Raw genomic sequence first — 23,299 nt, 5'->3', positions numbered from 1 at the left:
TGTTTAGTCTTTAAACAGTAGGCTAATATTGCAAAATATTATCACAATCTAAAATATTCTTTTTTAATACATTTAATTAATCACCAATCACCATCGCACACCTTTAGGTGGCAGAAAAGGAATTACTCCAGTCTTCAGTGTCACATGATCCTTCAGAAATCATTTTGCTTTGGTGGAATGGAAAACATTTCTTACTTTTGCCAATGTTGAAAGTTGTTCTGCTTAATATTTTTGTGGAAACAGTGAAACCATTTTCAGGAATCTTTCTTTGATGAATTAAAATTCAAAACAACATTTATTTGCATTTATTTTATTTTTTTAATCTCGTGAAAGCCAGACAATAGCTTTCATTGTGTGAGGAACATAATTAGGCTACATTTATATAAAAAATTTTAAAGTCGATTTTTTACAGGATCAGCCTAAAAACAAGCTAATATCGCATTTCAATGGAAAACAGCATTGATTGGAGTGGACTTTGCCCAAGCTCGACTATATTAGATCTCAATCTCATGGATGTAACTCAGACAGACATAATTACATGACGAAAGATTTTCGCAATGTGAGAATATACCGCGGCTTTGTCTCAATTATTTTTTGCAATATTACCAAAGTCCTAAAGTCTTTGAAATAACCGACTTTTGTGACGCCCGCTTCCGCCACGAGCTCAGACTGGCCTCAGACTGTCTGGTGGCGGAAGCACACGTCATAGAGCGCGTTCCACGTTACGTAAAGTGCGTTACGCATTCCTCGAAATGTGGAGGTGGGTGTAAGAACGTAACAAGTAAGCACGTAATTGTCTTTGAGAATGGCATTTCCGCAGTGGGGTCTGAGTTTTGTGCTGTGCGCAGCGTGAGTGTTTTAGTACCGAGCGGAGAGGAGATGCACACGGCACTCGAGTGAGGTAAACTATATAAAACCCGCTTTGTTTTCATACACTCCCACAACATGGACCCGAGCAGCTTCAGATGGGTCAATGAGAGCAGGGTATTACGATAAAACCGTGAAAATGTTTTGACTTATTATTGATTGTATAGCTTTCGGCGCTAGCTGTGTTAGCAGCTGCTATTTAGATTGACCATATTTCCGCCGATTGCGCTTTTTATACTTGCTGTTCCACTAAATGCATTTCCCTGCTTTAGATACACGTGTTTATTGCGAATCCTGTTAATAAGATACAAATTTTTCACGGCATTGATTAAGATTTATTGCGCCGTGATGAGGAAGTGTGGGGTTTAATGGTATGTTTGGGCTTTAGGATCAGTCAAGTGAAGAAGTTAAGGGTGTTGTAAGTTAGTCCTAAAGATTGCCTCGTGCTGGTTTATTTATAAAACCACATTTTCCTGTTTTGCTGGTTTTCCTTAGACTGCAGAATTAAAAAAAAAATTTTTTGAGGTCTCTGTGCACATGTGCTTAATTTATCATTTAATTACAGTTGACAAGGTCAAATTAAAATGGCCAATTAAACTTGGGTTGTGTTTTGAATGTGGTGTTATAATACAGATTGTTTAATTCCAGTCTCTTTGCACATTTTCTGGGCCCAGACAGTGCAACATGTTCGTTTCCAAATGAATTTTGAGTAACATTTGGCAGATCCCAGTCTAACCTCACCAGCTGAAAAGTGTCCAAATCCCTTCAAAAACCAGTCTGGCGAGGCTTGAAGACCAGCTTAAAACTTATTTTTTTTCTTCTGATAAGTAGACATTATTTATATTTTCACCTACATAAATCAAGTCAAGCACTGTTTGTTTTGCACTATGGTTTTAGAAGGGTGTTACTCCAATAGACATAAGCAGTCATTTTAATATAGTTTGATCTAGGACAAGCACAATCAAGATGCTACTCTTTACGTTTAATGCCGGAAATGTTACATAATGACTGGACAAATGGTTGCACTGGTGCAGTGAAATGGTGATGCTTTTTTCCTGTTCTGCCATTGCACACCTGCAGGAACCTTCCTCTGTTTAACCGTGCCTAACCACAACAACTGCCGTTTGTGGATCTACAGTGCCTCTGCTTCTAAGAGGCAGATGTTAAACCCAGTTCAAAATGTGGAATGGGAAATCTAAAATCTTTAATCCCAAATTACACCGTAAAATGTGTTAATTTCTTAAAGCCACTTTGTATTTACCTCAATTGATTGACATTTACAAATCCTGTTTATTTTTTTTTTATACCTAGCTGAGTGGTCATTCAGACTGGAGACTCTGAGGATACAATAAATACAATGTAGCCTATTGTTTGAGGTGAAGTAGTAAACCAGACTCCTTAATAGAAATAGATGGTTGCGATTTAGTAGTATTGCAACTTTTGATGGACGTTTTTTTGATTTTCTTTCTCTATCGATGGCCATTCAAAAATATCTGTTAAATATGTCTGTAAAAATGGATGGAAAGACAGATGTTGGTGAAATGTAATAACAGATGTTGGATTACTTATTCATAACATGCACCTTCATAAGGAGCAGTATTTCAAATACATCCTCCACTTCGTTGACAACAGTAGATGTAAGTGTGATATTTGCCTTGGCTTACGTAAGTTGTTGGTCCAGTGTGAGAAGTAGGTGTTGTCCGACTTGACTGCTCATTTTGTTGACTGCTGCTGTCGACATTTGTATACTTTCAAGGTGAGGAATTTCAGATGAGCTTAGGGGTTTGAGACTGTGTGCGTTCTTCAGGTGCCAATTAATGTTGTCGTGTCGCGACTGCGTTTACTTGCAGCTGTAGAGTCATTAGTGGAATTTAGGTTCGGGTGATTGCCTTTCAATGTGTTGAGGTGAATGGGAATGCCAATGGATAGCTTTTTCAATGGATATTTCTACCACTGATACGTTTTGGTACAACCCAAGTGTGCCATTAGATAATAGTAATACATGCTGCTAACACTATATAGAAGTTGAGAAATTGTCAACTGGTTGATTCTTTCTGAAAGTTGAACATATTGCATGTATTATTTTACTATGAACGGTCTCAAAGTCGTTTTACAGACCAGCATTAAACAAGAATTAGTCAAATACAGGTTGGCATTTTATCACGTGACTTGCCCAGTCTTAATCAAATAAGACTTCACATTTGGTAATAACAGCCCATAAGATTGTTCACATGATCAGCTACAGGTTCCTGTACAGAGCTGTTAAGAATTTAAGAGATTAAATGAACATGAACTCAGTGGATGGGGTCTTGTTAGGGATATGGTCTTAAGATTTAAGGGGTCTTGGGAGGTGCCTGAAAATCTACATTTTATTAAGTTACCGTGTTTTAATGGAGGTTTAGTGGAGTATTTTTTACATATATATATATATATATATATATATTAGGCCTATATATAATTTGTGCTTAAAAAGCCTATGGTATGTTCCAGGTGACTGGTTTTAGTAATTATTCCCATGTTCAAGACCAAAATAATCAGGTCAAGTATTTAGGGTTTATACTTTATATAACCAGTCTTGAACATTCAGTTACCATGTGTATTCAATGTAAAATCTCTATATTTAGGTTATGTAGTACTAAAATGCACATGCAAAGCCTTAAGTCTCGACTTTTACTTCCTTCCTAAATTTTGGAGCAAAGTGTGGCATCGTCATATGTCACATTAGTCATCATGTTAATTCTGATAAAGGGACTTTCAGAGATTTCCATGATTCAGAGTTTGCTCATATCTTAAGTCTTGAACATCTGTATTTGCATCCATATGCATATTGTGCCAAGATGTTACCATTTAACTAGGTGCTTAACAAGACACATATCTTAACAAGATGCTTAATTCTCCATGTGATGTCCTTTTCTTAAGGAATAAGCTGTTCTTAAGCATAGCTTTACGAATTTGGTGTGATGACTTGTGATCATTAACATTGCATTGGGCTCACAAAAAGGTATTTGAATGTTTTATGGATTCTCATTGCAGTCAACTAGAGATGGAAAAAGTACTGGCGGCTAAATCAGTTTTTGCAGATACATATTTAAGCTGATCAATTGTAGCCATATGATCATGGGAATTTCTATTTCTAGAAAAATAGAATGTAGGGCTGAAACGATTAGTGGACATTATCGACAACATCGACAATTAAAAAAAGTTGACAATTTTTTGTTTTAGAATAGGCTAGTCTTTTGGTCTCATATGACCTATTTTAAGGGCCTGCAATAACGAGGTTTGAGCAGTGGGGCGCTGTAGTGCAATACTGTAATGCAGCCTTCCCGGATGCAATTCAATAGAAGAAATAAGACGCGGTACTTTGGAGGGCAAACGAAGCCGAACCAGTTTGTGCCAGCCGAACCAGTGTGGAAAGTTAAACAACTGGGGGGAAAAAAACAATTGAACCAAATTAATTCTATATTGGAATCAAATAACAAGGTTAAATATGAATAGCCAATTTCAAAAGTGCAGTATGTAATATTGACCGCTAGGCGTTGAAATGGGTACTGCAGTCAAAATATAAAAATTGTAATATTTGAGAGGGTTGTTTCTCTTTTCTAAAGCTGTGATTTCCTTGTTTGTTTATTAGTTAGAATGGGTCAACATCAATATTTTAACTAATTGCAAAAGCTGAATAATCGATCAAAGTTGGGCTGCACGATTAATCGGAATAATACCACTGCGATTATTTTATGCACAGCTTGTCAGTCACTGGTCTGTGATCAGTAGTAAATTATGCTCCCTCTGAAAGCCAGAGGTCGCTCTCACACAGACTCCAGATATGCTCCGCAGAAGTACAATAACGCACATCATTCCAGGAAATCCCTATGGCCGTCATAGTATCGCAGTAGCTGAATAAACAGAAGATTAAAAAGCGCTTTTATTATAAATGACTAAAACACACGACTACGACAATATATGGTTTATCTGAGTTCTTCAAGCCGCCTTGGGTATTTTATGATAATAACGTATATTAGCCTGTACATGAGCTCAGTATCGGCCCTATACCCGATACTGGTATCGGTATCGGTGCATCCCTAATCAAAATAATAGTTTGTTGCGGTTCTAGTGGGATGCACCCATTTTAAAACCGAAAGAAGAGTGCCAGTGTACATTGTTTTGTGTCATTTGAAGCACTTCGAGATCTGGACTTTTTCGTAAAAAGTATTGATTTTATTGTGTCTTCCAAAATATAGAATGATATCTTATTTGGGTGAATTTGTTTTGGTTATTATCGTATCAGTCAAAGTTTCTGTATTGGTGCATTCCTATAATAAAGGATCGTTCCTACCGGTATGTTTCTCAGTGGTTTCTCTCTAATACGTCTCCCCTGTTGACTCCTCAATCGACCTGACAAGCGTTAAAAATCCCTCTGATTACTAGTATCTAACCTTCTCTTTGATAATCACCTCTCTTGTCTGGATAATAGCCCTCTGGTGTCTTGGACATCACAGACTGAAGTCTCACAGAGGAAAAACTACACGCATCAATGTATTCTCTTCTGCATTGTCTGTGAAAAAACGCTGGACCATTACTTATGGTGCAGGATTCTTCCTTCTGATATTTAAGCTCTACAGCTGACCTTTGAAACCAATTTACAGAAGTTGTTGTGCTGAATCACACAAAGTTTGACTCTGTAAACCGAAAGCAATGAGAACAAATGGCATGTATTTAGTCCCTCTGTTGAAATATGGAGTTTAGATTGACTTGCTATGCACGAGAATTGGTTTGATGGGCGTTTCTTTGTTGGTATATTTGGTTAACAATAGGTTAACAAACATGTAACTAGAAAGATCTCATAAGTGGTGAGATTTCCTTGGATATAGAGCCCTGCATGGGCCTCAAATCTAGGCCCTAGCCCGGCCCTGGCCCAAGACGCTCAGGCCCTAGCCCGGCCCGTGTCCGACAGCTCATCATAATTATCAGCCCGAGCCCGTTTTTTTTTTTTTTTAATACACAGCTGTAGCCTGGCCTAGGGCAAACTATTTGCAGCCATTAAAATAGGTCCGTTTTGTTATGTTTCTTTTCATTTCTTTATTAAGTTAATTTAGACAAATGTTCGGTTTCTTTTTGTTTGTTTTTATTGACGACCAAGCAGCCGACAGCGAGTTAAACATGTTTGATCCATTTAGCCTCTCAAATCAACACTTTACTTGGCTACAATAAAATCCATAAAACACCTTAAACATATCACACATAGACAGTTATAGTTTAAACGTTTATTGTCATTTTTTAAAAGCTGAGGCAAACTGCTGCTCACAGTCGCAACAGCGCTCGCAAACGAAATGAGCTATAGCCTACAATCTAAACAAATCAAATAAATGGCATTAAATTAAAAACAAACATGCAGATTATCTTACCTCAAAAATCAAGTCTTCGCTACAGAACATGGCCATTCTTATTTCCAATAGTTTCCAACAGACTGATGAAAATAAAGTCGTTTTCAAACGAAAACCAACAAGACAGCCCCCTAACATGGCTAAGAACAGTTTCTTACAGAGCATCGTGAAGAAAAATCACAGCATCCATCCACAGTGGAAGGTTTTAATCCAGTCGTACTTTTTTCTTGAACTATTCCAGCTGCGCTGAAGTCACGCTCGCTATACTTCTGCTGCTGGCGGGGACACTAAAAACAGCGAGCCGGTCGCGCGAATCTTGGGTCGTGCCGCCGGGAAACCTGTGTGCGTGCGTGTGTGTGTGTGCGCGAGCAGACTGTCATGTGTCAGTCATATGTCAGTGTGATAGGTTTAAAACGTCTTTCTATGTTTGTTTTTCCATCGTCAACTTCTCATATTTAATTTTAATACATGTCTGAAATAGGCTATAAAAAGAAGGATAAGCCTAAAACAGGCCCGAGGCCCGGCCCGCGTGTGAACTATGACGTGAAAATTGGCCCGAAGCCCGGCCCTAGGGGCGTAAATAAGTCGGGGCCCGTCGGGCTCGGGCTGAAATGCAGGGCTCTACTTGGATATATGGATGCTCGTACTGTACAAATTAGTGGTCGACTGATTTTTTTTTTTTTTTTTAATGTTATGGCTGATGCCGATATCTTAGAGAGTAGGGTGGCCGATATAAAGCTGTTTGTGCGCACTGAATCATATTATTTAAAATAAAGACAAGGTAACATATTTTACATACAGCAGATAAAATGACATGAATATGACATATTGGGCAACTAAATATAGCGCAGCATAATGTGAAATCAAGGGTTTAAAGTTTGTCGATTGTGCGTCTCCCAGTGAAGCTGAACTCTCCTGTCTGCCTTCAATTCACACGGACCGACCGTTACAGAGTAACACGTTCATGCAGGCTACAAATGTGCACTTCAGAAGATCTCACTGCTGGATTCGAGGTTTGTGAAATTAAATCTTTATTAGTTATTCAAAGATTTGTTTAAATGCGTATATGCTGACAGTAAATGAGAAAATATAATAGATAGTGTGTGCCTTTCTTTTACTAATAATATAAAAGCAAATGCTATAATACTTTTCGCATAGTTTCCTTTCTTTAACTTTTCTATTTAGTGACGTATTAGACAAAACTGTTAAACAGAAACCATAACTAATGAAGATGGCATTCTCTTCGCAGCGGCGTCAAAAAAAGTCCCACTTCCAACACATCGGCCAATCAGAAAAACTCATCAGCCGATGCAATATTTAAAAAAATGCCAAATATCAGCCGATATACCGGCCTTGGCGATTACATCGGTCGACCTCTAGTACAAATTGCCTCAAACTGCTTTTTTCCCCCGCATTTGATGTCTACTTCAGGGCTGATTAGCGCAAATCTCTCCCTCCACCCATTCCTCCACACCCACCTACCAACCCTTACAAACACACACGTCCAGTACACCCTCCCCTCTGCACTAAATCAGCACACTTGAAGAGTTCAAAACATCAGATCTCGTTCCATATTGCTGTAGAGCATTCCCTGCCCGAGTCTGACGACGTATGACTTGTTCCTCCACCCTGTTGAGACAGAAAGAGGTAAGCTGTCGGATGCACCTGCAGATCCTAAACTAATCTGTATGCCACGTTTTTACTCTGGATAGACTGTCGAAAGCAGATCCTAGTAGTGTGAAGATCAGCAGTTCAGCAAGGGAACAGCAACGCGAACTTCTTTTGGACTTGGTGGTTTCGAAGGTTGCCACCGGTTTAGCTTGTGATATGTTGGATTGATTGTATCTGACTTGGTTAGAGTTAGCCTAAACCACTCTATAAATATTTCTAGGTTAATCCAGGTCACTCAGCTGATGGTGTAATGTATTTTATTTGGTCTTCATGTGATCGGAGCAGTTCTGCTTGCTTTTATGAGATGTAAACCAGTTTATGATCAAAACAAGTATGTTTATGGACTTTTAACAGTTTACAGTTTAAGTACTTATGTTTTGGGTGGAAAACCTTTCTGTTTGTCCACAGTTTCACTAGGTAATCTTGCATTTAGCCTCAATAAACTTTAACCATGTTGCTACTTCTACCATGCATCAGGATGCAGTTCCTCCACATGAACCGAATGACATGCTGTTCTGGACCTTCTGGAGAGTTTGTTTATTTTAAAGGTGTGTGTGTGTTTGGAATCAAGAGGTCATGCTTTTCGAAGCTTTAATTCTTGACTCCACCTAGACACACAAACAGGCCAGCTGGACCATCTTATTGGACTGTCTTCTATTTTCTTCTATAAAGACCTTTTAGATGTCTTTGTTAGATAGTCTACATCCACGGGACTCAAACTGTTCCTTGTGCACTGCAGCTATGTATTGCTGTCATTTCCCAGAATTCTTTGTGCTGGCAAAACATGTGTAGTTCCCATCTGTTGTGTGGCATCTGCTCATCTCTCAAGCCTCGAGGCTTCTCCTGACATGCATTTTTTTGTATTGCAGTTGAAATATGACCGATTGAATGCGTAGATACACCAAGGACCGATCATATATCTGGAGTTATTGGTTGGAGAGATGTGATCCCACATTGCTTGGCTAAGCTGCAGCTTATAGAATTGTTCTGTGGCCTGCTAAAATTCACACTGATCACAAAATGGTCTGGCACAGGCATGAATTGGAGAGGATTATTGGCCGCCATGGCCAGATCGCCACAAAGTTGATCGCCTGTGCTGTAAAAGCTGCTTTATTTGATCCAGACAAGTCCCACTGTAACCCTACTCAACCTCTTACTGTAAGCTAGATTGTAAACAGGAATTCACCAGCGGTGGACTCATGCGTGACTTGCGAGAGATGCTCGGTCTAGGCAGAAGCCTTGTGAGAGTCATATGATGCATCTTAAGGGCTCTCTCTTTCTCTCTTCCCCCATTGCTCAGAGGCTCAGTTTAATGTATCATAACAGGACTTGGGCTAGCCCTACAGCTTATTACAGGAATGGATTCTACAAAGGGTGATGTTTGGTACAACTTACCATCATAGCTGTAGTAAGATTTATTTATTTATTTTAAGTTTTGTTGAAGATGTTTACATAATTCGAATTCATAAGCCCATGTCATTTGGAGTTCACCCAATGTTTTCTTTTGTACTTTTGCCATGTCATAGTTTGGATTTGGGTCATGTTGAAGCCTAGCACTGTTCAGAGCGGCTCGATCACAGTTAATGCTACTCCATCTCTGCAAGCGCTGTGAGATTGACATGCATTTATTTGGAAAAAGAACACGGGACAAATATTGTTCCAAACTTGTAATGAGATGCATTTACAAGCCTTTAATTATGTTTTTACTCCTCTCAATTTTTACCTCACTCACAAATGTAACTTTATTTTAATTGTATTATTTATTTATTATTTAAAAGCTTCAATACCACAGCAAAAACTACTAGCCTAACTAATAACGTTCAAACATTATGAGGCAAGTGATCAGTCAGTAACAAATACGATCAAATAGTCAAGTTTCCTGACAAAAATGTATCACAATAATTTAATTTTTATAATAAACCCTACACATTTCTCATGATGCACTGTTTGGAATGACAGCATTAATACTGTAATCAGTTTTGTTTTCGGCTCAGGGTTTTATAGCCAAAAGTGGACCTGTAATAACATAATGGGATATTAGAGAGACTAGTTAAATAAATACAAGTAAATATTATGTGGTAGAATCATCTGTATTTTGGCTGCTCACTGGAAGGCTTTTGGCTAAGATCAATATAGACGTAGTAGTAACATGAATCTCACTTATGAGAAAGTCAACAATCATCTATATCTCTATCTGTTCAGCAGACGGCTTCAGTACTCTGGTTGTGCTTATGTGCGTCTGCTTGAGGCTTAAAGTTCCTGAGACTGTTCTGATCCCAGCCTATGTGTGTGAGGATACTATATAAACACACCTCAGTAAATGACACACTGCTGCTCGTCTCATTCATGTCTTAGTTGAAACATGAGTGTTCGGTTTATCCTTCCGTTACCATTCAAACTGAAAACAGTAGAAAGCATGGCTCTGGCTCTGTCCAGAAAGTGGCCTTGCTGACAAGAACAGGTGTAGGGGTGTAACAACATATTGTCACAATATATCGTGATACAAAAATGCAACAATATGTATTGTGGACATTGCAATATATATATTGTGTATAGTTCTATACTTTTCAAAATGAAAAGTGTGAAAAGTCCAGTTTACTGCGTTTTAGTGTCAGACTCAGTACTACATTAAACTACTATATGTTGAATATAATGTATAATAATGCAATGGGGGAATATTTGTGGGTCCTGATAATGCCAAACGTCTTATATTACCAGTAAAAAGTGGCCTACATTATTTTAAATGTATCTAGTCAGTGAAAGAGTGCAAGCATATTCATTTAGTATAATTCTGTATTTTCAGCTTGCGAATCATGAATATTTTTTATTCTGGTGTCGCCATTGACCTGTGCATTGGGTTACCAGCAAGTCCAAGCCTATTCATTTTCCATACCCAATGTATAATACCAAAATATAATCAATAGTTAGTTTTTTGTTAACCTTTTACCATATGTAACAGTTGAAGAGCCCCTCTGTATTTCACATGTCTTTTCACTTCACTTGATCACAAGTGTTTTCCAGCTGAATAAATTCAAGTCCACTAGTATTTGTCTTATGATATCTCTGCAGCACATGACTGCTGATTTTAAGGATTTTTTCCCAAAAAAAATGTATCAGACATTTTTGGGATGTCATATAACCAACAAAGAGTGTATTGAGCCAGCACAATGAGGCAGGATTATCTTCATACAGGCTGTGCTCCTGGCCTATCCTATCTCCTGAAGGGTTCAGAGGTCACTCCACTCTCATGGTTATAAACACTGTTGTTGAGGGGAAGGATCATAACTATACTATGTTTTGACCATCTTCACGCTTTGATACGAGTTCTTACGCATTAACAGGCTGGAGCGCAGGCTGTCGTAAGTACTGCTCACAGGATATTTTGGCTTAAACAACCATTTAATAAAATGTGGCTCTTTTGTATTCTATGCACAGATACTTTTTAGACTAGGTTTTCTTCCCTTGAGTTTATTAGAATTAGGCGATTTATTTTTATTTCAATAAGTTAAGTGCAAGCTAAAAAAGCTTAACACATCTGTTACAGCAAATCTTTTTTTTTAGATATGAAAAAGCAAAATGTTTTTTCAGTGTAACTTTTAATGCACTGTAGCCAACTATTACGGTGATCTTTATGTACTTTCAACCTTGCATTTACTATTTTTGGCAGACTTATGATTCCTTCCGATAAGGAAATTAAGTTTGATAAATGATTGTCTTACGGTTAAACACCCTGCTGCATATAAATGTCTTTTAGTGTTAGGTATACAGATTTTTCTCTGTAAACACAATTCACAGGTGTCATATTTCTTTAACATTAATAATAACCCATGATAATGAAATGAAAGAAATTAGTTGTTGCATGTTGTTGTTTTTGCATATTATTTAGCATATTAACATAAGATCTTTTTCCGGTTTCTAGAAAATGGAATATTGGCGTAATCTGGTTATAGCAATCAGGTTAATGTTTACGTGATGCTTTCATAATCTTACTATAACCAAATTCTTATTATTAGAGCATTCCTATGCATGTAAAATGTATTCTGCTTAGATACATTTGGAGAGATTTGTTTGTGAGATTTGCTAGTGAACTAAAACTATTAGAGACTAAATGGCAATACATTTGGAATAAAGTTTTTGGAAATACTTGCACCCAGATCCATTTCACAAACATGTTTCTTATTTGTGGCTCTTGTATGCAGATTTAAGAAAAGACTCTTTCTCGTGCTGAGATCTCTTGACTCTGTTTTGTTTAATAGCAGATTGATCACACTTTCCCCTCCAAGGCTCACAGTAGTTGCTGTAGGGGGACCATTAAAGCTCTTCAGTGCTTTTCCAGCTGGGAATCTATCAGCCCCCTGGAAAAGGGGATAGATCTAGATGCCCCCCCCTCCATCCTTTTCCATATAATAAGGCTCTCAAGATGAAAAGCCATTTAGAATTTTTTTTTAAATAATCAGATATGTCACGGTACAATGGTACCGGGTTGTCAATTTCTGTTCTATTGCACTTACACTTGTAAGGTTAGGTTACATATAAAATTAAATTGTAGTAAAGCAGTAGTAAAAAATTTAATTGTTTTACTACAATTTTAAATTGTAGTAAAAATTGTCATTACTCACCCTTGTGTCGTTCCAAACCCGTAAGACCTTCGTTCATCTTCAGAACACAAATTAAGATCTTTTTATAAAAAAAATTAGCGCTTTTTGTCCCTCCGTTGAACGCTACGCAACTACCACTTTTACACCAACACAAAGTTCATAAAGAGATCGAAAAACTAATCCATATGAATTGAGCGGTTTGGTCCAAATTTTCTGAAAAGACTAGATCGCTTTACAGGATGAACGGATTTAATTTAGGCTAGTCTTGTATTAATTTATGTTCTGACAATGAACGAAAGTCTTACGGTAATACGATACACAATACACAATATTGTTATCATGGGCACTTCAAAATACCGTGAATAATGATTTATTATGATTTTTTCCGATTTTTTTTTAAAAGGATTAGTTCACTTTTACAGTGAAAATTCTGTCATCATATACTCACCCTTAAGTTGTTTCAAACCTGTATGAATTTCTTTCCTCTGCTGAACACAAAGGAAGATATTTAGAAGAATGTCAGTAACCAGACAGTTTTTGGTTCCCATTGACTTCCATAGTAGGAAAAAAATATAGTGATGACAGAATTTTCACTTTAAAAGTGAACTAATCCTTTAATGTTTCAAGAATACTTTTCCCATCACCTATCAGCAGGTACCAGATTGACCTGATACTCAGTACTACCAGAAACCGTTATGTTTTTAAAATTTAAGTGTCTACTTGATAGCAAAGTACCGGTACTTTTGACAATCCCCTAAATCATATAAGGCATTAATGGAGGTTATGCGCAACAAACTTTCATATTCTGTAAAGCAGGTCGCATTGCTTCCAGTTCAGGTCATTTTTACATAAGTTAAATATGGAGCTGTTTAACTCAAGATGACTAAAAAGAAGCTACCAAAGATGAGCATAAGTGATGTCCATAACGTGCATTTAATTAAAAAAAATGTATTCTTATCATTGCCATTTTATTTGAATATCCAAATGTTTGTGAGAAGAACTATTATGATAGCTGATTACCTTAAAAGTCCATAGACCTCACCATCAGTTCATACTGCTGTTAACACTTTCTCTGACAAGCGTATGCAATAACGTGTGTGTTATTGTGACGTTCGGCATAAAGCTTATTGCGTTTTACTAGAACCACTTGTGTGTATTTCTGGTGTACTGAGTTGTTGGATTTTTATTTCTTCACAGAGGTTTCTAAGCGAGGAGATAATGAGAGTTCACACACATACCAGATTCTGCTTTCTCTGCGTGCTGACCCTGCTGTTCCATCAGTGCAGTCACTGCCATGAAGGAGGGTCCCACCATCACCACGGGCACAACCACGGTGACGGCGACCATGACCATGTCCACAGCGACCTGCAGATTTCAGAATTGTCCTGCGATGGCTTATCGGACCGGTTAGTACACGGCAGCAATGGCGAACCTGCAGAGAACGAGCAACGTTACTACATTCACCAGTTGTTCTGTCGGTACGGCCAGAAGGATCGTCTGGATTTTAAAGGCTTCCAGAGTTTGCTGTTGAGTTTAGGACTGGGTGAGGTGCGGGTGGTTGGGCTGGAGCACGAGGATCTTGGCCACGATCATGTGGCACACTTGGATATTCTCGAGGTTCAGGAAGGACGGCACTCGCATTCGGCCGGTCATCCGCACCCTCACCAGAAGCCCCACAAGAACCACCACGAGAATGAAGAACACGGCCCTGACGAGGAGCTACCGTGCAGCAAAACAGCCGAGAGCACCACTCACAGTGGATCTGAGAGACATAACCATGAGAAAGACAGTGATCATGAACACATCCACAGACATGTCACGGACAGTCCTCAAGATCATGACGATGACCACACACATTCTCACACGCACAGTCAACAACAACTGGAACATGATCATGACCAAAAGAGTAGTGAACATACACAAGAAAACAATGATCTCAGTGACCAAAGCCACCATCATCATGACCACCATCACCACAAGCACCCCCACCTTCATCTCCATGGTCCAGACAGTGTGGAGCACACCTCAGCAACGCCTCAGCTCACACCCCGAATCCAGCCTTCTGCACCCACTGAGCTACCCACCACACAACCCAGAAGAAACAGGAGACCACCTAAAGTCAGAGCCCATCAAGGCCGCAACAAGACCAGCGTCACTGTTACTCAGGCGGGGGAGCTGGAGACCATCGGAGATGACCAGGATCACAGCCCTATTCAGCCGCAGAGGGGCAGGAGAGAGGTCCCAGGAGAAGATCTGTCTGTCAAATCACATGCACACGGTGCTTTTCACCAACATGAGGAGGTACATCTCAGCGTCTGTCTTACCATATGGTTGTTAATAAATGGTAGTGCTCTTCACATGTGCCCTGAAGAGTCTGATCAGGGATTGGTTATTAGTTTTTTAGCGTACCGGTAGTTCAATTTTAGCGTCATAAAAGCACTTCGTAACAAAAATTACAGTTGCAGAAGATGGTTACAGTTGGACGACTTTAAGCTGGGCATATCAATTATTATGCATTCAGTTTATTTTTGTGAGGACTGACAGATTTGTGGATTTTTTTTTTATTTTTTACGTTTAACTTTAAAATAATACAAATTAATGTCCAAGCACTACTTTTGCATTTTGTTTTTAGCACACTTTTTTGTGTGTCATTGTTAAATACTATATGGTATATTGTTATTTTCACATATATAATGTTTTGAAAGAGTAGGTTTTGGTAATACAATTATTTTTCTTCTTATTTGCAGATCAGTTTAATGTCTTCATCTTTCTTATTATAGGATGACAAATAAAATAAAAAATAAATACATGTGGTTCATTTAATACTATAGTACTTTAATATTTAGTACTAATATTTTTATTAGGGTGTCTGTACATTTACTCAAATGCTTGATTTGTGTACTTTGTTCACCATTGGGAATAAAAAGTTATTTGGTTATTTCGCATAATTAGGATTTGATTCTAAACTTGCCTAAATACACAGTGCTTCCTTAACACAAATTAGTTGTTCAGACATCTATTAACTTGTGGATTTCGAGAAAGTTATTTTGTTCACCACTGGTACTAATATTATATATGTGATTTTTAGTCCTTGTATTTGTTGAAAAAAGAGTCATGTATGAATGCAAAGTAGTAATCTCCGTCTCTCTCTTTCCATCAGTGCCTGAATTTAACAGAGCTGCTACAGCAGTATGGACTGAGCTCAGATTCTCTCATATCTCCAGTGCAGTTCACCTATTTATGTCCAGCACTGCTCTACCAGATAGACCGGCGCTTCTGCATCCTTCATTATCACCACGTTGAGTCTGAGGCACAAGAAGCAACAGCTGCAGGTAAAAGTGATCCTGTACTAGTATGATTTTGTATCGACAAAATATATACACTCATCTACAGTTCTCTCTATACCGGGCTAGTTTGCTAGCTAATAGAGAGTAAACAGACTTAGTAAATGGCTAAGCTTTGTTTAACAACCAGTTGAGAACCAATGCTAAATCATATTAAAACTGTTCTCTAATGTTTGCATTAGACAAGTCCTACCTTATGCTGATTTCAGACTACACAATATCAATAATTTCATCTCGTAAAGTGTGTCAGACTAGCATGTTTATTTATTTTTCGGTCCTCCATGACGGGTTCCATCTCATCCATGCCGTTGACCAATAGGAGCACCGAAGCTCTACCGTACACGGCTTTCAAACATGGTGAAATGAAAGCGTATATTGTATTGGTGCTGCTAGGTGGAATTATGCAATGAAGGAAAGGTTCGTGGAGCTATGGCAAATACTACTTTAGGAGTCAAAATCGCATAATCTGACGCAGTGACTGTAGTAACAGACATTAATATTGTGTAATCTGAACCCGGCATTAGTTGAAACTCTATAGGGCTTTTCACACTTGACATAGTTATCCCTGGTCATTCTAAACCCCGTGTAAACGGATTCCTGGGTTGTCTTTATTCACGTGTCTCACTGCTCATACTATACCTGGGGTTAACGGTTAATCCTGGGTATTCATAAACTGCCGTTTCTCACTGCACATTCCTAAACCCCAGGTTAAAGTCCTTATTTGCATATTTGCAGTGTCAGTGTTACTGACTGGACAAGCCCAGCACGTGACATGCACAGCACTGTTTACATAAAGGCTCTAGCATTGCGCGTCCTCATTACACATTGTTGACTGTAATATCAACGTTTTTTCTGGGTGAACTTATAAAGGTAAGAATGAATTCACTCCAATTGACACGTTTTCCATCGCCGTCTGACATTTTTCCTATAAATGCAGAAACGACTGTTTATGTACATTGCGCTGTGGTTCCGTGTCTGCCCAAAGCAAGTGAATATAAGGCACGCCATTGGTTGTTGGTTGCTAGCATGTAGTTGTAACATTTTAACACAGCATCGTTTTACACTGTACAAGTTTGGCACCGCAATGTGGATTTAACGCAGCAAAAGCGGTGCAATGCTTTTTAACCCCGCATCTAAATTACAAGTGTGAAACGCTCCTTCACCCGGTGTTAAAAGCAGCGTTTAGAACGACGATAACCCGGGGTTAAGTACAGTGTGAAAAGCCCTTATGCGTCCAGTGATCGCAGTCTTACTCACTGCTGCTGATTGTGTTTCTGCAGTGTGGGTCTGGATGTGGGGCTTTGTGTCTATCACCATTATCAGTCTGCTGTCTCTGCTGGGAGTTATTCTGGTGCCCATTCTCAACCAGTCCTGCTTCAAGTTTCTCTTGACCTTCCTGGTGGCACTGGCGGTGGGAACCCTCAGTGGTGACGCCTTACTGCATCTACTCCCTCATGTAAGGTCATTTTTTTGGTCAAACAAAGATTTAACCATTGCAAAGCTCCAAGCAGTCAAAATTTTCAACTGTTTCTCTATATTTTGCAGTCTCAAGGGGGCCATAATCACAGTTTTGAAGAACACACGGACGAAGAACCTGTAGAGGATTATCTGACAAAGTTTGATGGAGTTTGGAAAGGACTGACTGCATTAGCAGGAATCTACCTCCTCTTCATTATTGAACATTGCATTGGCATGTTCAAACACTACAGCGACCAAAGGGTATGAGACACCACAATACCTTTAGTTTAAACACAGAAAAACAAATGTTAGAAATCTTGCAAAAAGGGTGAGAAAACCAGTCACACCTGGTTGTTTAAGAATGACAGAGTTGAGGCAGACTAAAATAAAATCCACAATTGCTGCAGATAGTGGGGCACTGCAAAACAACCTTTTCAGAACCTAGTGCTTATAAACGCGTTTCTGTTCATGCTTTCCACAGGGAGGCCTCTGCCAGAGAAAGAAAAAGGGAGAGCAGGCAGAGATCGGGAGGAAATTGTCAGACCACAAACTCAACAGGCGTTCAGATGCTGAGTGGCTCCATCTGAAGCCTCTAACAGAAGGTGGGTTGTTCATTTCTTCATCAAATCCCAACACAATTTTTTTGGCTTTTAAAGTTGTGTTGATATCCTGAAGATCCTTTCGAGTCTCTTCCTATATACTGATCTTATAAGAATAAACTCAAGCTGTGTAACACACCAAGCTTGGTGCAGTAATGTTCAGAGGTAACTGCATTTGAGTGAAGAGCAGCTCATTGAAATCTGAGTCCAGGCTGAGATCAGAGTAGGTTGAGTCTGAGTCTGAACAGTTCAGACAGCATAAATATACTTTCCTTTGGATTGATTAAAACCTGTTTTTGCATCAGTGTTATCATCCTCCAGTCCAGAGAGACACTCTAGCTCAGAGCGTATCATTTGCATGAGTCGGCGCAGACCACAAAAGTAACTCCTTCCCTTCTTTTTCACGCAGGAGACGGTACGACTTGTGAAGCCGGACACAATGACACTCAGATGACGGAGTTGCAGTCTCTGGATTCACCCAGCAAGATGCCGCTAGCCATCTCGGTTTCAGAACACCCCTATAAGGAAGCTGTAAAAACGGAAGAGGACAGTGGGCCAAAGGCCAAGTCAAAAAAGCATGGACATGGACATGGACATGGTCACTCCCACCATGGGCACTGTCACTCTGACCAGGAAATGAAAGATGCAGGGATTGCCAGCATAGCATGGATGGTCATTATGGGAGATGGCATGCATAACTTTAGTGATGGACTCGCTATAGGTCAGTTTGTGTACATTGAAACTAGTAGCAGATTAATTTGTCTTCAATCAAAAGGGTTTCTGTGTCTGAGGAACTGTGTTTGTCACCTACAGGTGCTGCTTTCAGTGCTAATATTACGGGTGGCATTAGTACTTCAGTAGCTGTGTTCTGTCACGAACTGCCCCATGAACTCGGTAAGTGGCTTAACCAGCTGCAGTGTCAAGAGACAGAATATCAGAATAGCAGATCCATATTCTTTCATTTGACCTCTAGGTGTGCAGTAAAACAATTATAGTGTCCACATCAAACATTAACATTCTGTTTATTATGAGCTTGTGCTGCAGTTATGATGATGTCTTATGCTATTTTAAATGATCAAGCTTAAAGTTGAGTGGACTCTCATTTTCTGAAAGGGATTCCAACAAAATTGTTACTTTGTGCTGTTAATGTTATAGCTGTGGTGTGCCCATTCTAATACAATTAGAATGATTATTATAACTTTATAGTTATTGTCCTTGGTGTGAACAGGCCATAACCCTGAAAAAAAGAAAAAGACATAACACGTTAATGAGTTTGTATCGTCAATGAGGTGTCCTTTATCCATTTTCGATTGACACAAACTCAGGAACACAAAGAGCCCCAGCTGTTTTTCTGTGCTCTCTTTTTCATGTTTGAATGAATCAAAAACACTGAACTAAAGTTAACCAACACTGCAGCACATATGGGTTTTAAAAGACTGCAAAGCTTTTGAGAAGTTTGAGAAAGCCGTCTAGAGGGCCACTCTTTTTAAAATTCCCCTTTTTTGTTTAAACCGAACCAGGCATTACAATACCACAGAAGTAACAAACATTATGCCTTTGATGTATTAATTATGTTTTGTATTTGATGTTTACATTTACTGTTTGCCATCCAGTGGAGGACGGGACTCTTAACAAATTTTTTTCTCTGAGAATCTAGACTCCCCATATTGTGGCTTAAGAAACACGGCTATAATAAAGGGTTTCTTACCACCCTGAAGTGCTTTACTGATTTAATTGGGCCAGGTGACAGACCAAAAGTCCAGAGTGTAGTTTAGAGAGGACTGATGGATGGGAAGGCTCCTCGCATATATTTTCAGTAATTAGGAGGAGAAATTCTCTTTCGTTTTTTTTCTGACAGATTAAGAAGGACAGCCCGTTCTCACAGCAGTTATTGTCAGATTAACTACACGTACAGTACTGTACTGTTGTTTATTGTACAGTAATAGTGCACATTTGTGTTTTCTTTCAGGTGACTTTGCTGTTTTATTGAAGGCTGGGATGTCAGTGAAGCAAGCCATTGTGTACAACGTCCTTTCTGCCCTGATGGCTTACGCCGGCATGGTGATCGGCACGGCCGTGGGCCAGTACACGCACAACGTCACCAGCTGGATCTTTGCTGTCACTGCTGGCATGTTTCTCTATGTGGCATTAGTGGATATGGTAAGAGAACCAAAATGCAGATGATCTTAGCTTGGGTTGCACAACCAAACAACCATTTCTGAATTAATATTTGGCGGTCAACTTCATACTGGGCTTTTTAGCAGTAGTTCTTATACTTAAGGCTGCATTTATTTAATCAAAAATACAGTAAAAACAGTTATATTGTAAAATATTACAGTAAAATAAAATGTAATATATTTTAAAATGTAATTTATTCCTGTGATGGAAAAGAGTTTTCAGCATCAATTACTCCTTCAGAAATCATTATAATATGGTGATTTGCTATTATTTATTTATTATCAATGTTGAAATAGTTTTTAGGATTCTTTGATGAATAAAGTTAAAATAACATTTATTTGAAATAGAATTCTTGCAACAATGTCTTTACTGTCACTTTTGATCAATTTAATGCATAAAAAAGAAACTCACAATTAGTTAATATACAGTATAGCCATATATAAACATTATAGTAGCCTGTGTAATATAAACTTGTAATATGGTATCAGTATTTTTCTAAGATATGCAGCATACCTCACTTTTTTTTTGTTCTGTAAATGTAATTGTTCTGAGTTACCTGTGTTGGAATGTTATCTTCTATCTAACAATATAAATGTCTCTTCATCTTCAGTTGCCAGAGATGCTCCATGGTGACAGCGAAGAGCACAAACGCTGTGAGATGGGTCACTTCGTCCTGCAGAACTTGGGCTTGCTCACGGGATTCGGGCTCATGCTGCTGATCGCCATCTTCGAGGATCACATTGTGATTGATTTTGGCTTCTAGCTGGAGGCGTCATTCAGCTACATTCACACTCGTGCTTTGCCCTAAAGTGGCTTTGTTTTGTGATGGTACAGTCTTGCAAGCATGTCTCAGAAGACCGCATCAGTAGCTTACAGTGGACATGGACATGCACACAAACAAACATGTTTACATTTCATCTTCTCTCCTCATCTCCTCTCTAGGCCGCTCAAAAAGGTTACTTGTCATTTTCAAGCTCTTTTGTAGATGTAGCTTCTGGACCTTTCTCTTCTGTCATTGTTTTTGTTTTTTGGAGAGTACGTATGTCCAGTCAGACATATGCACAGCACACAAGAAACACTCCCCATTATTTGGGTTATCCCTTTAATACTTTAGTGTTTTTTAGGACTGTGTCCTAGAGAGAAGCAACTATTCATCAGTCACCCATTTAGTGTCATGTTTTGCTCTTTCATTCATATGTAATGTAACTCAGTCCATTCATTTGGATCTGGCGTGTTGTGCTGTGTATGTCTAGTGTGTCACACCATCGCCGTGTCAGGCTCTAAAATGGTGCAACGGAGCCTAACTGGCATCAGCTCTGTATTTTAATTTATTGAAAAGTACTGGTCAGTATTGTGTGCGATGATCACGTGATTCTCTTTAAAAAGCTCCTTTCTTTACTGGTTTACACTCTGCTGTCAGCATTGACTACTTGTTTGTTTCTTACACTATATTTACTGTTCATGGTGATGGGTGTGTCCTCAGTCTTAGAATTTCAATTGTTTGTTTGTTTTTTCTGTCATTATTGGCTAAGATTGTAATAATGTTTTGGCCAATTTTGAGATTTTGAAGAAAAAGGTTGCATTCAGAAGGTCAGATAAATATTAACTGAACAAGTCAAGTATTAAAGCTAATGCTAAATCACTGTGATTTTCAATGAAGAACAATTAGCTCAGCATATCTGTACATCAAGGAATACATTATTTTTCTTTGGGGAGTCTATTTGTTCACTGATCATTTTTTTTATCATGATCTAGACTACTTTCTGAATATAAGTCCAAGTGTTGTAAATAGTGATCTTGTTACAGTGGAAGTTCATGAAATAATTATGTTCCCCAAAGGATATTTGCTACTGAAGACTAATTTTTGTTAAACATGCTGCCATTTTGTTACTTCGTTTTATTTTAGCTATAGGACATGTTTGGCATCTCTGAATAGTTTGCGCAAAAATCTGAATATTTTGTGAGAAATCGGTACCTTTTATTCACTGACCATCTAAACTTACTTTGCATACAAATTTTGGGAGAACCATTCCTTTTCTTTTCTTTTTTTGACAATCTTAAACACTCGTTGTTGACACCCTCCCATTATTGAAATTAATGCACACATTTCAATTATTGGCCTTATGTGAACCTGTATAAAAGCCTGACTACAATCAAATTGATAGAGCATCTGCTAATCTGCCCCCCTGTTGATGTGATTCTTGTTTAAGGATTGTGCCAAATATGGGCTGTTTCTGAATTTGCCTGTGGCCACGGTCACCTCTACACATTCCACTTGCTGTGTTCGCTGCTTGAATCCTCTATCGTCATGAGTTGGTGGGGCATGTTATGTGATTCATGCTTATCCTGTCACCATGTGACATCCATTTATTTGTTGTCGTGGGTGTATCATTATTAATTGCATTCATCAAATGGACTTGTTTGGATGGAAACATGCATGAAGCAAACTGTCTAGTTGTGTTTCGAAATGAAGAGATGAGAACACTGTTGATATTCCTCTTTCCCTGAAGTACTTAATTTTTACAGCTTGAATGTAAAGCCAATTAATTTGGGGGTCATGTGAGCAAACCTAATCAGTCTTCAGAGATTAGGTTTAAATCCTGTGTATGTGTCTGTGAAATGAAGTTGTCACAGCTCTAAAGTTCAAATGAAACACCTTGGTTATGTGGTGCAAAGAAATAAACTCGATAAGTAAAAATGATGCACACCAATTTTTTTCATGCTTTAGATTGTATTTCTAAAAAGGACCATCCAGATATTTACTTGCATTTTAGTTTGTCAGTTTTGGCAGAACATTTTCTTTTTCTTTTTTTTTTGTAAAAAATCGGTTGATTGCCCAGCTTGGATGTTAAAGCGTTTTCAATACATTTGCCATTCTTGCTGATTGTCTGTGCATTTCTTTGTCAGAAGTGGAAAATAAAGTTTGCAAAGCCTACTTTGAGTTTCAGCTTATTAAAAATCTCTCTTATTAAAATGCTCCACTCTATGAAAATATATTTTTAAAAGCTGTAATTTATCTACGAAAAACCTTTATAAATGTATTATTATTGATCATCTTTTAAACGTTGACTTTAGAGATAGGAAGACTTTCATTTAGGTGTTTGTTAAATGGTATAGTTAGTTTTTTTACTGAACTCATATTTAATGGTATATCTAAATAAACATTAGGCACGGATAGTTCTCTAAAGAGTCAAGTGAAGGGT

At 38.4% G+C, this 23,299-nt stretch overlaps 1 protein-coding gene across 4 annotated transcripts; it reads left to right on the top strand.

The window, feature by feature from the left end:
- The first annotated feature begins 642 nt into the window (after positions 1–642).
- slc39a10 (solute carrier family 39 member 10) lies at positions 643–23,289 on the top strand. Of its 4 annotated transcripts, XM_079619260.1 has the most exons (11): positions 757–901; positions 7,149–7,261; positions 13,715–14,818; positions 15,678–15,849; positions 17,142–17,317; positions 17,407–17,580; positions 17,801–17,921; positions 18,328–18,639; positions 18,732–18,812; positions 19,888–20,078; positions 20,707–23,289. In XM_079619260.1, the coding sequence occupies exons 2-11, from the start codon at positions 7,226–7,228 to the stop codon at positions 20,857–20,859; spliced, it is 2,520 nt and encodes an 839-aa protein (XP_079475386.1). In that variant the 5' UTR covers positions 757–901; positions 7,149–7,225; the 3' UTR covers positions 20,860–23,289. The 4 variants fall into 4 exon arrangements, with proteins under 4 accessions (XP_079475388.1, XP_079475387.1, XP_079475386.1 ...); XM_079619262.1 differs by lacking the exon at positions 7,149–7,261 and having other exon boundaries at positions 643–760; positions 20,707–23,288; XM_079619261.1 differs by lacking the exon at positions 7,149–7,261 and having other exon boundaries at positions 734–901; positions 20,707–23,288.
- Positions 23,290–23,299: the final 10 nt, after the last annotated feature.

The sequence above is a fragment of the Phoxinus phoxinus genome, assembly GCF_949152265.1.
Source record: "Phoxinus phoxinus genome assembly, chromosome: 7".
Classification (NCBI taxonomy): domain Eukaryota; kingdom Metazoa; phylum Chordata; class Actinopteri; order Cypriniformes; family Leuciscidae; genus Phoxinus; species Phoxinus phoxinus.
The sequence above is the reverse complement of the archived record's forward strand: the minus strand, read 5'-3'. Positions and strand labels throughout refer to the sequence as shown.

Bases quoted from the DNA above. Each gene is read 5' to 3' on its own strand.
- slc39a10 (XM_079619260.1), top strand. From the start codon at position 7,226: ATGTGCACTTCAGAAGATCTCACTGCTGGATTCGAG. The intron at 14,819-15,677 runs GTACATCTCAGC...TCTTTCCATCAG, and splicing joins CTTTTCACCAACATGAGGAG to TGCCTGAATTTAACAGAGCT. The intron at 17,922-18,327 runs GTGGGTTGTTCA...TTTTTCACGCAG, and splicing joins TCTGAAGCCTCTAACAGAAG to GAGACGGTACGACTTGTGAA.